Raw genomic sequence first — 18,667 nt, 5'->3', positions numbered from 1 at the left:
AAAAAAAGGGGGAAAATGGGAGTTTAAGTAAGGAAGCGAAATACCTTCTCTTCCATCTCACTTCTGGTTCCAGGCAGGTTCAGAGGCCTTGGAGAACTTGGCGTATCACTAGACTGGAACAGTAAAGAGAGAGCTTAAGTCACACACCGGAACAGGAAGTTCTGGGCTGACAACCAGACACTGTTTGTGCCTGGAAAGGGCCGCCCCCTCCTCCACACAGGGGTTCAGCTGGCTTCAAAGAGCGGGCAGGAGTCACGGGGTGGGGGAGAGGAGTGCTTTGCTAATGTCCAGACTCCACCAGGACTCCTGAGGCACAGAGCGTGCACTCCCCCTTCCCTGAGTCCAACACATTTCCCACCTGGGCGGTCTCCAACCTCAGTCTTTGCTGTGCTTGCCCATCCCTGAGAGAATCTGGGGGGCTTCCCTACAGCCACCTTACCTGGGAAGCAGGGCTCCAACCTCAGGGCTTTCGCTTTGCCAGCTGCCTTCCCCCCCTTCACCTGCCAAACCTCTCACCTCTATGCCAGACCTTGTCTCTATAAGAAGAAAAGAAGGCCCTATCTATGCCACATGTGAACGGCTGGGCTGAGAAGATAAATGAGCAGAGGAGCTGAAACAACTCAGGAAAGAAGGAAGGAGAGAAAAAAGGCTGAGGATCCTTATCCCAGTCCTGTTGACCTACCTGCCTTGGGAACACCCACACCACGTCACCTGCATTTTTCTGATGGCCCACTCTACCTTCTCTTGCCAATATTTACAAAAGGATCTTATTGTCCCTTCCAGAGCAGTAATGTCCTACCTCAGTCTGTTTTCTGCACCACACTTAGAAGAATCTTTAGAAAACACAAATCAGATTATTTCAGATCCCTGCTTAAAATGACTCAGAGGCTTCCCATTACTTTCAGAATAGAATTCACCTATTTCCTGTGGTCTATACAATTCGGCCCTTATACTACACTCTCCCCTTCCTTCCGTCGCCCCCACCAGGGCCCAGCCATCCACACTGGGCTGCTCCTCTTCCAGGACCAGCTCAGGCCCATCTCTGAGCCTCGGTACTTGCTCCTCCCTCTGTCGAAAACATGGCCCCACCCCCTGGTCTGCTCATGGCAGTACTGACCTCCTCATCTTTCCACCTCTCCCCAAGCAAGTCACTCATTTTTCCATCACTCTGTTTTATTTTCTGTGTAGCATCTTTCTTGATTTGAAGTTATTATATTTATCTATTTGTTGACTCATATGTTGTCTGACTCTCTTCCTCATTACAATCTAAACTAAATGGGGGAAGCTCCTTGTCTAATCATGCTCATCTCTGTGATACCCACAGCTGGGGTGGCGTCAGCTGAAAAATGAGCCTCCTCCTCCTCCAGTGCCTTGCTCATAGTAGGTCGTCAATAACAGTGAAGACGCTTGCTTCCTCTTTAGGAAATCCTTTCCTCCAGGCTGGTGGCCCTGGTTGCTGCCTAGCACTAGAGAGGTTGTAGAGAGCATTTCTGGCCCTAGGGGGAGGGAAAGGCCCATCCATACTTCACCTACCGCACCACCCACCACCCACCTGTGTGGATGCCCAGAGTCGTCAGGGCAGGCCCAGGCAGAGATGGGTGATAGTGGGGGACTGTCCTTCTTATCTTTCCTTTCTTGCTTTGGATCTGCAAATTGCTCATCTTTCTTCCTATTCTTAGGACATATTAGAGGATAACAAGCATGACTTCTTGGGAGGGGGACGATGCCCATTTTAATAACACTCAACAGAATTTCCGCCCATTGGTGGGCAGAGCAGAGATAATGCTTTAAGACTGGAAGACCTAGGGCCTCACCTAGAGAACTCCTTGCTCTAGCTACTGGTAGGACCGTTCCTCCTTTTCCCATAAGAGGCCAGACAGTGTCCCCTCTGCTGTGGGAAGGACTCTCATTTCAGGATATGTTCATAGTGTTTTCTTTCCAGCATTGAAAGACCAGATTTAGATAGGACAGTGCTGGACCACTGTGACTTTCTTTCCACACCAAGCAGACTTCAAGCTGGTCTGTTTGATATGTTCTCTCTTGTTGACATATTTCTTTTGTTTCTCATTTCCGTTTAAATTAGTCCAATTCCACAAATAATTACTCAGTGCTACTAAGTAATCACTGGCTAAGTCCTGGAGAGACAGGCAAGGTCCAGTTTTGTCCTCAAGGAACTCAATATTTAGAGATAGAGAGAAAATTGTTATGTGGACATAGGTACAGATGGGCCATGGAAGTGTGAGAAGCACTAAAGACGCACAGTGAAGGTGAGGAGACATATCGCTTGGGTGTGAGGCCAGGTAAGGCTTCCCAGAAGAGGAGGGCCAACCTGAGTCTCGAAGAGTTACGTAGAAGACTGGGAAGAGCACGTGTAAAGGGCGTGTCTCCTCATCTCCCTCCTCCTCAAGGTGGCCCTACTGCAGATCAAGGCACCTGCCCAGGAAGTGCCCCGCAGCCCTGGGTTACTCATCAGAAAAGCTTCTCCCGCCTCCACGCTCGCCCCCACGCCCCCTGCAGTGCAGATCCCAGGGTTACTGGACGCCCCTGTCCACTGCCCAACCTCCTCCCTGGGGTTATTAGCCATCAAGTCATTGCCAGGAGGAGCCTTACTTTGTTCTCGGTATCTGAGAGGAGGATGTCCTGCTGAGCCGCAGTTTCCATGGGACTGGTCAGGAACAGGTCTTCTAAGCCAGCCTCTCCACTGTCTGCCTTCTTCATAGGAATGGCATTGGCTGGTGGCTGCCCAAACTTGATGTTCTTGCTCAACTGTCGCTGGAGAGAAACAAAAGAAAGATGTCCTGAAGCAGTGACGCAGTTCACAGAAGCCACAGCCAGGCTCCCCTGCATATCTAGTAGGCACTGAGGCATGTTCTGTACACAACTGCTGTTGCACTAAACACCAGGCCAGCAAGCCACGGTGCCGCCCTGAAATAAGTGAATGTGTTTTCCAGCGTCTGTTCTTTCTCTTTCCCACCTTTGAGCCATGAGCTTTTTCATCCAGCCACCTCTTTCATGGAAATGCCATCATTTTCCAGGGGGTAGAGAGACCGTATTTCTGAACCAAAAGTTGGGATATATGTCATGACAAAAAAATTTGTGATTGACCTCTAAATTACTAAAGTTTTTTTGAAGTACAAAAATTGTGCAGAAAAGAGTTACATGAAATGTAGGAACCTCTGGGAAAAACCAAGACCCTTGTGGTTGCTGGAACATGGGAACCCTCCAGGTTCCTTTAGACACATTCCCCTTGAATATTTCTATTTCAGCTGCCTTCCTCACCAACCCTGAGCTTGAATTGCTCTGGTCACAGTGGATACCCCTGTTAAGGTGAGGAAGGCCCCAGGGCCAGCAGTGTGTCTTTCCATGACCACTCCTGAAATCATGGGACGGACAGGGCAACCCTGTGCCACCACTAGGACCCCCTCTTTGCCTTGCTGTAGCTGCCCGCCAGGAACTAGGGGATGGAGGACACCAAGTGGGGAAGGGACAGAGACATGTGCAGGAGAAAGGCACCAAGGAGGGACTGCTTACTGGTGGGTGGCAGCTAAGAGGAGGCAGGGGGTGGGGGGCAACAGGGAGTAGAAATCAGGAAGAAAAATAGTCTTTGGAATCAGAGAAAAGTCAGATTAGAAAAGGAAATATATTCCCTGAAGAAAAATACATAAATACAATAGCTAAAGATGGTGTAAAATATTTAATGGACTGTGGTAGAGAAAATGAAGGACATTCAGGAAGAAAAAGAGGTATGCTGTGATCATCTGAAAGGCTGCTAAATTGCGTATATTATACAAACTACTTACTACCTTGATTGACATCAGGGTTTCTGAACCTCGGCACTATCGACATGTTGGGCCAGATAATTTAATATTTAATCCCACAGAGCTGCAAAGAGGCTTAGCAATTATACAGTCAATCTCTCACTTTGCAAAAAATGTCAAAGATCCAGTAGGGGAGATGACTGGCCCAAGCTTATGGAAAGAATAAGTGCCCCCAAAGGAATCTGAATCTAGGTCTTCTAAAACCGTATGCAGTGTTATTTTCATTGCACCACACTGGTTTTCACAAATTTGACGTCACATTTCCTTCATATAGGGGCAGGACACAGCATTTTTGACACTTTACTGACGTTTCCTGGCAGAGGACGCCTCAAGGGGAACGCCCCTTCTTTCTCTGAACTCAAGGGCACCAAATCCACCCACCTGTGCCCAGCTCCCCAATGGCCTTGCATGGTGGATGGTGAGATTGCAGAGGCATGAAACAGATGAGCCCAAGACTGCCTTCCCCGCACCCCACGGGCACCCCAGCATGCCAAGTCAGGAGCACAGAAAGACAAGGACTTGTATTTGATCTACTGGTATTTCAGCCTGAGCCTGGCTCCCCTGGCACCACTGGGCAGGCACACACATCAAAAGCCCGAGTTCAGCCAGTAAAGTACAGCTTGAGCAGCCTAAAAGGGTTCCGGGGAGGAGAAGGCTGAAAAACGATATCTTCTAAAAACGAGTTTAGCAGGAAGCGGCAGTTAGTATCTATTCTAAGCAGCTCAATAAGCAGACACAGTTAGAACAGCCGATGGAATTAGACAAGAGGACATGGTGTAACAAAGTCATAGCCCCGCCTCACTCTGCTGTCCTATAGGAGAGGGACGGATGGGAACCTGGGCAGAAGAGGAGGGAATGGTTCCTGTGTCAGGGACTCCCAGCCCAGCCTTTGGTTGACCAGCTATCTCTTCTCTAGGAGTATTGGCCAAGAGCTGAGACCTGTTGTCAGGCTCTACTATCTACTAATGCTCCTGAATGACTAAATGAGGGTCTTCTACTTACAACGAAAAGAATAATTCTTTAATGAGCTTCCAAGAAGAAACTGGCCTAATACCCTAATGCCATTTAGTTAGGAATTTTGCTACCAACACAAAAAAGAATGAGTATGTTGCTATTTTACTTCATTAGGGCCCTTTCAAGAATACCGATGTTGGTCCACCCTGATACTTAGAGGGACAGAAAAGAACATGGCAAAATGTAATCACAGTCTAGACTGAAATAAATTCCAAAGATGGGATGACTATCATGGCTCCCAAAGGAAAAGGAAAGAGAAAATGGAAGGAAAGAAAGATGGAATGAGAACAGAAGTTACATGGGACAAAGCTGGGAAATGAAAAGAGTAGCGTTAGGAAATGAAATAGAATGTTAAAGAAGAGAAGCCAATGGAGGAGAGGAAGGTGCAGGGTCAGAGGAAATGCAAGGAGAGGAAGAGTGACAACAGTGGAAGGTTGGATTGGGGGAGGAGAGGGTAAAGGAGGGAGAGGGAGAGAGAAGAACAAAAAGAAGGAGGGAGAGAGGGTTGATTTTATCAGATATGTTCCTCCTGCAAAAGAAACACATGCTGTTACAGCCTTTGAGGGTGATACTGTGCATCTCCATAAAGCAGCCAATTTAAATGCCTTCCAGAGAAAATAAATCCAGGCTGGTGGCTAGGGAGCTTAAGAGGAGGAAGTGTAATGGAGGAGGGGAGAACCCAGGTCATCAAAGAAATGACAGCCACCGATTAGGCACAGGGCTGCCAGACAAAGGATTGCCTTTACAGATGCACCCTGCAGCTGTCAGAAATGAGTCAGTGAAACAAGGCCAGGCCGGACTTGGGGTCTGCAGCCATGGCCACTGGCACCCAGGCTCTGGAGGTGAAGGCTCTTGCACCTGCACATTTTCCCTTCTCTGCAGTTCCTGCTCCAAATGCTTCCTTCAGCTGACTGGAAGACTGGGCTGTCACCACACTTTGTGTGATTTACTGACAATTAAAACGTTAATGCTAAAACCTATTTGGCAATCTCAGGGGTTGTGTGAACTGAATACAGGGATAAATGTGGCTTTTTTAGTGACTTTAATTCTTCCCATTATTCAGGCATTGTCATAAGAGGAATCTTGATATAAGCAATCACTGAAAAACAGACTGCTAAAATGAGCTTGCCCTTAAATTTTCAAAGAAAACTACTACCACTCCCTTCACCTTTTTTTTAAAATAATAAAATACCCGTGGCTCTTTATATACACTGCAATTATAAGCAGAGGGGAGAGTGGAAAGTTGCGCCTACACTATGAGTCCATGTGGCTGGTGGCTATGAATGGTGTTACTGTTGAGACTGGAATGTGAGCTAAAAGGGACTATATTTTATTCATTCAAATTGGGCCATTTTGTTGTAATATGGAATGTTGGGAAATGATGTTATAGGAATGCACATCCATATTTATGAGTTTTTTCCTTTTTTTTAATGGTGGAAATTCCAAGCATATCATATTCTGCAGCTCTCACATTGCCAGTATTTAGAGTTCCCTAGATTTTTCCATTCTTCAGACCATGTCTGTAAGAAAAGCAGAGGAAAAACAAAGAGGCTGTCTTCTTGAGTGAACTACAGATATTTCCATAGTTAAAACAATTTTTCTTTTTAAAACGCAAAAGCAAAAGCATACAATATGCCCTGAAGAAGTGGCTAAGAGAAGGTATTTATTCTTTGTGTCCTTGACAGCTGTATGAGGTGTCAAAACCCTCAAACGTATGACACTTTGGTATTTTTAAGTGAAATCCAGCTTAGCAGGAGATAGTAGCTAGTGAGGATGGAGGTTTTCCTTCCTGAGCTAAACAGTCTGAGGACTACTAGACTGAGCATTTTCTGACAAAAGTGTGGTATAAGTCTAAAAATTCTAAAAATCAGTGGTTGTTCCTGAGTTTTATCATTAGTTGGTAGATACTTCCTGGCCTGGTCTGATCGAAAATAAACAGGCACCTCCGTGATTTGTGCTCTGGGTAGCTGTAGGGAACGTCAAGGTCATTGTAGTCCAAATGCAACAAAGTAAAGCTTACAAAGCTACTCTGTGCTATGCCAGGTGAGCAGTGATTTTGTGTAGATGGCAGATTTTAAGCACTGGCGAGGACTTTAGGATCATCCCTCACATACATGCTCTTATTTTTCAGATGGGGACAATGAAGGTCAAAGAGGTTAAATGACTTCATCTAAAGCCACACATTCAGGTGGTGCCAGAGGCCTGCCTTAGTTTACCTACTGGCCAAGGAACAACTATTATGTACGGAGTCCTCAAAAAGGACACCACTGTTTTTGTCCCTATACCTATCCTGTGGATTAAATGCATTCTCAATAGGTGCGTGTATTTTTATATTAAGAACATTTTGTTTTAAAGTTTCAATCCTTTGCCACAGAAATTTTCACAGGTGGTAGATTCATTGATTCAGAAAAGTGCAGGCTTATTTATGCTGTGTTCGGTCATTCTGCACTCAGTAGAGATACTATCAGCCGCGGGTGCAATGTGAGACAGTTTTAGCTGTGATGACTAGATGTGACCACAAGAGGGCAACCTTAACAAATGCTGTCCTTACAGGCACTATTCTGTGTGCTTCTAAGGACTGGGAAGTTTCCTAAGTCAGAGAAAAATGGCTTTTTTTTTTTTTTAAATGGCATTCCAGTAGAAATGTCATTTCAAAAGAATTTCTTAATAATGGAGGCTAATCGGCTAGTCAGGACATTTACTGTCAAATAGGTGTTATCCATTATTTCTCTCTCCCTCTCTTTTTAAAATAAATATACAGATACACAAAGACAATTTCAGACATGAAAAAACATACATGCCTCCGACGTAACTCAACACCCTCATTCCATGCTGGAGTCTACGAGGGGGCAGTCTTTTATGGTGCTTACTAAGCATCAATACCAGCATAACGTTGTCATGGAAAAATGCAAAGCATTCATGCAATTTAAGAAAGTTAACTACTATTTCTACGACTTACCAGGAACATACTGCTTAGTCGACTGAAAAATAAAGCACAGTCTTTTGGGGGTGATACAGTTATATCTTATGTCAATCTAAAAAATCACATTTTCTATAATAATTGTCCCCATTTTCCTCCTCGAAGAGCAAAACCAAAAACCTTTTATTTTACAAAAATATAACTAAAGAGCTGTAAGGAAGCTTGTGAATCCATACAGCAGAAGCAAAATTAGGAAAACCTCGTACGAGTAGATATTGTCAAAAGAGAGCACTCAAAATAAATAGTTATTCTGCTTTACTCACATTTCTCTTCCTGTGTTAATAGAATTTTTCCTTCATGGAAGTTCATTGTTTTATATTTTATTAATTATGAGATCAGATTCTTTAAAATTGTGCTTTACTCTTAATAGGCAGTTACATATTTTTGTTGTTTCTGTATTTTCAATACTGTCGAATTATATATCATTTACAACTCCAAATCCACTTCTTGGAGTGGCAGTGGCATGTGTTGTGATGTTACAAAGCAGATATCATTTAAGACAATGAACTATTTAATTTTTAAAGAATTCCTAAAAAGCTCTCATAAAATATAGCTGTTTTCGTGGACTGAAATTTGTTAAGTCATTCCGCTTAGACAGGGGATATTATGAGCCAGGGATTCAGAACTTCTTAGGAATAATATTCCAGGAATTAAAAGCCTTCAAGAAGGAAAGGTAGAAGCAGGGGTGTCAAGGTTTTCTTTGGCCATCACCACCCTTCCCTCTTCTTCAATCAAAAGAAGTGACAGCTTGATTTTTTCTTTTGAGTCTGTAAAATGTGTAACAGTAAAACCAGCATCACCAAGGAAGCAACCTGGTTAGGAAATGCTGGAATTTGAAGGAAGCGCCTCAGTTAGCTCTGAGGGCAGGACTTTGGCCTTAGGTATAAAGATCTAGGCAGGTTTGGGTGTGGCTCCAGGTTTGGGTGTGGTTTGGCTATTTCCTCACTTGCCATATTCTATATTCAGCTAAGTGTGTGCAGAATATGTAACCACATAACGATCATGAAATACGTAGCTAATGTTCAGTAGAAACAAGAACATTCAAGAAAATTAAAAATTTTCTTTGAGTACCAGGCATCATCATGTCAGTAGCTACTCAAGCCAACTGTTCCTTTTTTTTTTGCTCATTCATTCACTCATTCATTCACTGCTGTAGACTTGCAGAGAGATGGAAACCAGCAAACCAGAGTCCCCACGTTCATAATATGGATCGTCTCCAAGCACTCTGTCTCAGAGAAGTACCTGCTTAGGCACTTCTGTTGGGGAGGTGAATTCTACCATGCAGCCGGGCAGACCTACATAGTCAGATCCCAGGTGTCTTTGCTGCCCTGCTTTTCCTGGATTCCCCAAGATTTCAATCACATTTAGTGAATAATTATTTTATTATAGAGTTGACCCTTGAACAATGCAGGTGTTAGGGGCACTGACCAACCCTGCCCCCCACATACAGTGGAAAAATCCACATATAACTTTTGATTCCTCAAAAACAACTACTAATAGCCTACTGTTGACAGGTAGTCTTACCAATAATATAAACAATTGATTAACACATATTTTGTATGTTATATGTATTATATATTGATTTGTTGCAATAAAGTAAGCTAGAGAAAATAAAATGTTATTTAAAAAATCATAAGAGAAAATACATTTACAGTATTTATTGGGAAAAAATCTGCATATAAATGGACCCACGCAGTTCAAACCCGTATTGTTCAAGGATCAACTGTATTTTCATTAGGAGTTGCCACCTGAGTCAGTTTCATGTAGGAAAACTGCCCAATTCTGCAGCGTGAACAGGGGGCAGATTTAAGAGTTTCATGGTATTCCTCTGAGACGAGGTGTCTCAGCGGGGGGATAGGGGGCAGATTTATAAACACAACAAAATCAGAGTCTCACCATTCACTGTCCAAGTATGGCGCTTTGGAAAGTGAACACAGGCTGTGCAAACCCCCAGATGACAGTCAAGCCTGTACTTGGCAGATTACGGCCAACGCCTCAGGTTAAGAACCTTTCCTCCCATACAAATCAGGCAGCTTCTTTTGGGTACTTGTCCTCATAATGTCCACTTAAAAACGAGGGAACAATTTGAGAGAAAAATAGGTGGGGGTATTATGAAGGTGAGTACAGTGGTGGCAATGTACCTCTCACAGCTGGACAGAAGGTTTCGAAAACTGAGTCAGTTTCAAAAAAGCAAAACTTCTCATCAGGAGCTACCCCTGGACCTCCCAATCCATTACTCAAGGCCACGCTGGGGATTTTGCCCCTTTCCTTGGTAGCCGGGCCCCTCCTGGGGCTCTAACCTTCCGGTCTCAAGCTGTCTTACCTGAAGAGTTTTGACTTTGCCCAGGATGTTGTCCTGTGACATTGCTTGAACTGTCTGCTCACTTTCTGCTCCCCCATCAGGGATAAAAATACTGTCATGGGACAACGCCCGGGTTCCCATAGGATAGTTGAAGGACCTGGAATGCAAATCATGTGCTTCGTTTTATTAGGATGATAAAATTCCTTTTGACAATTCAGTTTCCTGCTCCTCCTGATTTGGGGGACTCCACCCACCTCCCGTCTCCTCCAGCTCTGTCCTTTCCTGTTATGGGTCAGCCATTCCTGGGGAGACAGGAATAAGGGGGCACGTCTCCAACACAACAACGTTTCAGAGCCTCTCACTGAGAACTCAGACACTTATTTACCTGTAAAGGACCTGGGACAGAAGGCACGACAGAAATTTTTTCCTGGAGGAGCCTTTCTCCTGATGAGCTTGTCACTGTCGGTTTTATCCCAATAAGTCTTGTCAACCCTCCCTTTTTAAGTAACGTGCAGATCTGGAAGTAAGAGGCAAGTGCTTCTTTTCTTTCAGATTATGATCAAATCAGAAGACGTATATATTTAAAACAAAGACTTGACAAGGACTAGAATTGCTGATAGGGACCAAAGGCATCAAGATCCTCTCTGATGAGACTCTTAAGGAATTCAGAGACAGAGGGAAGAAATGTGTTAGGGCAGTTCTGACAGGCTTCATGCACATTGAGAAGCTTACAGGTGGCAGGTACCCCCAAATCCACACTTTTCAGTTGAAGGGTTGGACTTCAAAGGAAGTCCAGAATTCTACCTAACAGTGAGGTATAGGCAGGGTGAACTGTGAGAGGAGGAAGCAGCAGAAGGCAACTGTTCCTTATTATATCTTGGAAACTAATTTATCTCTGGCAAAGGAGTACACCTCCAGGCTGTTCACAGGGCAGGCAGAATCGCACACCTTCTGTAAGGTAAGGTAGGCACATCAGCAGCACCCCCGGGGGGAGACAGCACCACTTCTCCTCTCCCCTGCCCAGAAAGAGGCCCCACCTGGACATTTTATCAGTAACCAAGTGCATGAGAGAACAGCCAGCACGGGGGTGGGAGGGGAGGGGTGGGGGGACGCCTCCAGCAGGTGCCTCTGAGCTGAATCCGGAAATGTAGTGGGCAGGCTCCCAACCAAGTCTAGACCTAGTTGGGAAGACCAAGTACCAAATTACATCATCAAATTTGCCAAATTACAGGCAGCATGGTGAAAAAGCAAATGAGGTTAAGAAACAAAAGACTTGGATGCGAGCCTCCTGGCCGTGTGATCTTCAGCAATAATCATAATCATAATCATAATCACCACCACCACCACCACCACCACCACCACCACCACCACCACCACCACCACCACCACCACCACCCTTACTTTGATGAAAACACTGTGCTGACTTTTACTTTCATTATCTCATCACCAACATCTTGTTGCAGATGAGACTCAGGGGGTAAATAACCTTCTCTAAAGTCATCCAAATAGAAGTAGTAGAGTGAGAAACTGAATTCAGACCTGCTGAATATAATCCCATGCTAGCTAGGTGAAGTGTTTTAAAATGCTGGAAGGTCTTAGAGTATTCCCTCCCATGAGTGAAACAGGGTATGGGTGGGTCAGCCGGAGCGGAAGACAGGATGCCAATGACATGTGGGCTGGAATATGGGAGGGTTGAAGATACTACACAGATAGAATAGTGGGTAAGCCTTTGGCTAAATAACACAAGATGCCATAGAGCAGTAATCCACTTAATGAAATACGGGGCATTATTTTAGGATATAAATATGAATAAAGAAGGAGATGAAACATATCATTATGTCTGTGTCCTCAGAGAATTGGTGACCTATGTTACAAAATGAACCTTTAGGTTCACCTAAAAGTGCTGTGAAGTAAACTTTTCATTCAAAGTTGTGGACACAAACCTTTTAATATTCTGTGTAAACCTCTCTCTAGGATTCCTGGCTATGATTCAGATGGGAGAAGAGGTAACTGACTTCATTTCTACACAATGCTTTTACAAATGGCTTATATACATACACAGGCTCTCAGATATTCACACAAACACATATGTGCACAAGTCTATTTTAGATGCTTAAAATGTTCACTAGTGCCTCACAGGTGTGAGTACAGGCTACACCAGCGCTATGCGAAGTTCCCTTCCAGTTTTCAGCAGTCTTGACTAAAGCATGAAGTGCTCCCATTCTTTTTTCCAGGTAGGCTAAGAATCGACACTCTCTTGCTTTTCTGTTATCCCAAATGTTCCTTGTTGCCAAAAAGGATTTGATGTTCACCCATTCCCCAATTTCAGGTGATCATATTAAAAAGTAGAGAAAATGAATAGTAATAATAGTAGTATTAGTATTAGTAATAATTATTATAATAGTGTTGGTCACAGGGGTAACATTAATACTAGCTAAATTTTATCGAACATTTGCCATGCATCTTGCATATGTGGTGACTTCTTTAACATTGAAATTCTTTCGATAAATAATATTTAAACTATGTAGGAGGCACCATTATTAAGTCTGTTTTATAAGTGAGAAAGTAAGGCTTAAAGACAGTGATTGATTTGCCATATATTAAGTGACTGTAGATCTGCATATATGTGAATTTGTTTCTGGCCTCTCTTCCATCGGTCTGCTTGTCTGTATTTTTAGTAATAATCCCACACTGTCTTAATTACTATAGCTTTTTATTGAGTTTTGGTATCTAGTCGTTTAATTTCTCCAGCTTTGATTTTCTTCAAGATGGTTATTGTTGTCTCTTTGCATTTTTACCTAAATTCACGCACACGTATACATATCTGTCTCTCTCTCTCTCTAACACATTCCTAGGATTACTTTTGTGATGGCACTGGATCTATAAGTAAATTTTGGGATAACTGACATATTTACATTATTCAATCTTTTAATCCATGAACATTGGCTATCCCTTCATTTATTTAGATCCTCTTTGCTTTCTCAATGTTTTGTAGTTTTGTGTATAGAGGTCTTATACATATTTTGATAGATTTTTTTCCCCTACATATTTGACATTTCTGAATCTACTGTAAATGTTACATGTAAATGAATATACTGTAAATGTGTATATGTTTTTATTGTTTATTGGTATAATATTAAAATACAATTGATTTTTATATATTGATCTTATTAAGTAGGCTTAGCTAAATTTATTTATTCATTATAATAATATGACTGTTGATTCTTTTGGTCTTTCTATGTATTTGATCAGGTTGCCTGTGACAAAGGACAGTTTTATTTATTCGTTTTTACTTTTACTTTTGCTGCCACAGTGCATTGGCTAGAGTCTTCACACAAAGTTGAAAGAAATGATAATGGTAGACTTTGTCATGTTCCAAAACTGAGCAAGAAAGCTTTCAATTTTGCTATTAACTTATGATGTTACCTATAGAATTTTTGTAGATTGGCTAGACTCACTAAGATAAAAAAAAAAAGACACTAATAAACAAAATCAGAAATGAAGAGGGGAAGTTATCACGGACACCACAGAAATACAAAGGATCATCCAAGAATACTATGAAGGACTATATGCCACCAAATTCAATAACTTAGAAGAAATGGACAAGTTCTTAGAAACATATAGCCTTCCTAGGTGGAATCACAAAGAATTGGGAAATCTAAATAGACCAATCATCAGGAAGGAAATTGAATCAGTCATCGGAAACCTTCCCAAAAGCAAAAGTCTGAGACCAGATGGCTTCACTAGTAAATTCTACCAAACCTTCAAAGAGGATCTAATACCTGTCCTACTCAAACCCTTCCAAAAAATTGAAGAGACAATACTGCCTAACTCATCTTATGAGGCCAACGGTACCCTGATACCAAAACCTGGTAAGGATAACACAAAAAAAGAAAACTACAGACCAATATCTCTGATGAATACAGATGCAAAAATCCTAAATAAAATTCTAGCAAATCAAATGCAGCAATGCATTAAAACGATTATTCATCACGACCAAGTGGGTTTCATCCCCAGGGCACAAGGATGGTTCAACATATGCAAATCCATCAAGGTGATACATCACACAAATAAAATAAAGGACAATAATCATATGATTACATCAATTGTGCAGAAAAAGCGTTTGACAAGATACAACATCCATTTATGATTAAAACACTTAATACAATAGGTATAGAAGGAAAATACCTTCACATAATAAAGGTCATATATGACAAATCCTCAGCTAATCTCATAATTAACGGTGAAAAACTGAAGCCCTTTGCTCTACGTTCAGGAACACCACAGGGCTGTCCCCTATCAGCTCTGCTTTTCAACATAGTGTTGGAAGTCCTTGTCAGAGCAATCAGGCAGGACAAAGAAATAAAAGGCATCCAAATCAGGAATGAAGAACTTAAATTGTCATTCTTTGCAGATGACATGATGCTATATATAGAAAACCCTAAAGACTCCAACAAAAAAGCTATTAGAAATAATAAACGAATACAGTAAAGTTGCTGGCTACAAAATCAACATACAAAAGTCCATTGCATTCCTATACACTAACAATAAAATCTCAGGGGAAAAAATTCCTTTTGCAATTGCAACAAAAAGAGTAAAATACCTAGGAATAAACTTAACCAAGGATGTGAAAGACCTATATGCTGAAAACTATAAGACATTTTTAAAAGAAATTGAAGAAGATACAAAGAAATGGAAAGACATTCTGTGCTCGTGTATTGGAAGAATCAACATAGTTAAAATGGCTGTATTACCCAAAGCAAAATACAGATTTATGCAATCCCCATCAAAATCCCAATGGCATTTTTTAAAGAATTAGAACAAAAACATCATCAGGTTTGTATGGAACCACAAAAGACCCTGAATAGCCAAAGCAATCCTAAGAAAAAAGAACAATGCTGGAGGTATCACGCTCCCTGAATTTAGCTTGTACTACAGGGCAATAATAATCAAAACAGCATAGTATTGGCAGAAAAACAGACACACAGACCAATGGAATAGAATTGAGAATTCAGAAATAAACCCACATAAATATGGACACATAATTTTTGACAAAGAAGCAAAAAACATACAATGGAGGAAAGACAGCTTCTTCAATAAATGGTGCTGGCAGAATTGGATAGCCAGGTTCAAAAGAAAGAAACTGGACTACTGTCACCATGTACCAAAATTAATTCAAAATGGATCAAAGACCTAAGCATAAGACCTGAAACGATAAACTGTATAGAAAAAAACATAGGTACTAAACTTATGGACCTTGGGTTCAAAGAGCATTTTATGAATATGACTCCAAAGGCAAGGGTAGTAAAACCTAAAATAAATGAATGGGACTATATCAAACTTAAAAGCTTCTGTACAGCAAAAGAAACCATTGACAAAATAAAGAGGCAACCAACTGAATGGGAGAAGAGTTTTGCAAACAGTTCCTCCGATAAGGATCTAATATCCAAAATATACAAGGAACTCATGAAACTCAACAACAAAAAAACAAACAACCCAACTGAAAAATGGGCAGAGGACCTGAAGAGACATTTCTCCAAAGAGGACATACAAATGGCAAATAGACATATGAAAAAATGCTCAACATCACTAATCATCAGAGAAATGCAAATAAAAACCACAATGAGATATCACCTCACCCCGGTTAGAATGGCTATCATCAACAAGACAAATAGTAACAAGTGTTGGAGAGGCTGTGGAGAAAAAGGAACCCTCATACACTGTTGGTGGGAATGGAGACTGATGCAGCCGTTATGGAAGGCAGTGTGGAGGTTCCTCAAAAAGTAAGAATAGAATTACCGTATGACCCAGCAATCCCTTTCCTGGGTATCTACGCAAAAAATCTGAAAACATTTATCCATAAAGACATATTCAGTGCATATCCAATATTCATTGCAGCTTTATTTACGGTGGCCAAGACATGGAAACAACCAAAATGTCCTTCAATAGATGAATGGATAAAGAAGTTGTGTTATATATACACAATGGAATACTATTCAGCGGTAAGAAAAGGTGAAATGGTACCATTTGTGACAACACGGAAGGATCTTGAGAGTATAATGCTAAACAAAATAACTCAGAGAGAAAAAGTAGAGAACCCTATGATTTCACTGATACGTGGTATATGAAACTGAAAACAACAAAAGAAGAAGACAAACAAATGAAGAAACAAAAACTCATAGATTTAGACAATAGTTTAGGAGTTACCCAAGGGTAAGGGGAGAGGGGGGCTACAGAAGAGGGTAAACGGTGTCCAACATGTGATGGAAAGAGAACTGACTCTGGGTGGTGATCACACAATGGGATTTATAGACGATGTAATACAGAATTGTACACCTGAATCTATGTAACTTTACTAACAATTGTCACCCCAATAAACTTTAATTTAAAAAAAAAAAAAGGAAAAAGAAAGAAACTGAATAGCCTGCGTGTGGAGATCTCAGTTTGAAACTGTGTTCTCATGAACAAAGAGGTTGGTGGAATCAATGTCCTTAACCAGCTGGGAACTATGAATTTTGTGATTGGGAGGTGGAGCGGCAATTCACCACAAATTGTACCTTAGCAGAGTTCATCTGGACTTCTTTATTCTTGACATTTAAAGACCTTTCACAATTGACTGCAAAGCAGGCCAATCCTCCCCCTTCCTTTTATTATGAGTGAGCCACGAGGTGAGGGGCCTTTGGGCCTCAATGCTGCAACTTTTCCTCAGATTCTATGGAGTTCAAATGGAAGAAAGAGGGCTTGCTTGTGTGGGGACTTTTCTCTCCTGATGCCAAGAACACAGAGCAGCCTCTTGAGCATGAAAAGAGATGTATAAAGGCCTCTAAAATCCCGCAGATTTTTAATTTCTAATGGAAAGATTGCCAATACTGTCATTTAATAGTAACATTAATTTAAACAAGATCAGAAGTCGAATGCAAGCATATGTGATAATAGCAAGCTCTAGAAGGAGATGAAGAGAGGCCCATTTTGGAAATTTGGAACAACACTGACTCTGAGGGACAGTTTTCATAAGCTTAGAGAAGAATCACAGACATCACGTACAGAGGCCAGAAAAATGGTCCCTTTGGACTCAGAAGTCCGAACAGCATTAAGTTCCTGGGTCCTTATGGCTAGAAAGGGACATGGCTGAGATGTTGTAATTCTTGTTTCTATATTTCTGTCCTGGCTGTGTTGTTGTTGTCATTGACATCTGTTATTGGCAGAGAGGTTTGGATTCCAAACATCTAATCAGAGGCTTCTAATCAGTCCAAGAAGAGCAGCTTTTGGTCTTCCCCTTAACTCTTCACTGACGCCAGTGGTTGTCTTTTCAAAGGCGGAGATGGTAGGACAGCCTGAGGCTACTCTTTCGGCTTTACCAGTCACCTGAATAACTGTCTATCTGACTCCTACACTACACCTCTTCTTCTACCCATGTGTCTCCAGGTACATAGCGGACCCTGCTGTTTGACTATCCCCGTCTCTGCAAACTCAGCATGAATAAAACCAAACTCATCAGGGTTTCCCACACAGCTTCCATACTTCCTGTTCCTTTGTTACTATCATCCCTCAGCCTCAGTGCTGTGTTTATTTTATAAATGAGGTCAGATTGAAGTTAGGGGAAGAGTGCAGTGCTGAAGACCTTAATGTCATTTGTCCTTTCACATTCCAAAATCCTTCAAAAACAATGTAGAAATCAACGCGTAGGACTGCAACTCCTGAGCTCCTGGACTCATTTCAAGCCTGCACTTGATTCTGCCTGTCCACGCTCTGTGACTGTGTCTGGGGCCCAGACTGCTGCTCCCTTCATCTCTAGGAGGTCTCCACAGGAAACCTAGCAGCAAAGGGGCAGAGCTGCTAATCCAGAGCAGCATCAGCTATGACAGGTGTCAGTCCTCACACAGCCAACACTCAGTGCTGACCCTGTGGGCCTCTGTGATCACAGAGTCCATGACATGGATCATTATGGACAAAGACGAGGTCCAGTTAGGTGAAGAGAGAGCGACTTGATCAAGACAGAACTGATTAGCTTAGGGAATATAATCAATAATGTAAAGATTTTGTAGGGTGTCTGATGGACACTTGTCTCGTTAGGGAGACCCCTTCATGGACGGTGTAGGTGCCTGACCACTGCACTGTACACCCAAAGCTGAAGCTGAACAATGATGAATGTCAACTACAATTTTATGTATATATTTACAAGAAGCGGAGCACAGCATAAGGAATAGAGACAGAGGAAATGTAATGGCTGTGTGCTATGTCAGAAGGATAGTAGATGGGGGAGGGAGGTGATCACTGTGTGAGGGATATAAATGATAAATATCTAACTATTACATCATTTTGTATACCTGAAACTAATAAAATAATTTTTAAAAAAGGGTAGGAGATGAGTTATAGAGGTGAGTAGGAACCAACCTATTCAGAGTCTTGGAGGCCAACTAAGGAACTTGGTCTTCAGCCTAAGAGAATCCAGAAGCCATAGCAGGTTTTTAGCAAGAGTCAAGTCTAAAATTTGTTTGCCTTGCCTTGTTTTGTACACACAGAGAGTGCTCAAAATAGACACATTAAATACAT

The 18,667-nt window shown here is 42.0% G+C and overlaps 1 protein-coding gene across 2 annotated transcripts in view; it reads right to left on the bottom strand.

Moving 5' to 3' along the window:
- The window catches only part of CRACD (capping protein inhibiting regulator of actin dynamics), a 258,990-nt gene that overhangs the window by 21,269 nt on the left and 219,054 nt on the right, over nt 1–18,667 (bottom strand). The window contains exons 4-7 of one of the 2 annotated variants that reach the window (XM_081060940.1): nt 10,136–10,271; nt 7,792–7,813; nt 2,611–2,772; nt 45–113 (exon numbers count right to left, since the gene is read on the bottom strand). In XM_081060940.1, the coding sequence (XP_080917066.1) occupies nt 45–113; nt 2,611–2,772; nt 7,792–7,813; nt 10,136–10,233 (351 nt within the window). In that variant the 5' untranslated portion in view covers nt 10,234–10,271. The remainder of the gene's footprint in view (nt 1–44; nt 114–2,610; nt 2,773–7,791; nt 7,814–10,135; nt 10,272–18,667) is intronic. The other variant, XM_081060939.1, reaches the window with a different exon arrangement.

The sequence above is a fragment of the Rhinolophus hipposideros genome (genome assembly GCF_964194185.1).
Source record: "Rhinolophus hipposideros genome assembly, chromosome: 1".
Classification (NCBI taxonomy): Eukaryota; Metazoa; Chordata; class Mammalia; order Chiroptera; family Rhinolophidae; genus Rhinolophus; species Rhinolophus hipposideros.
The sequence above is the reverse complement of the archived record's forward strand: the minus strand, read 5'-3'. Positions and strand labels throughout refer to the sequence as shown.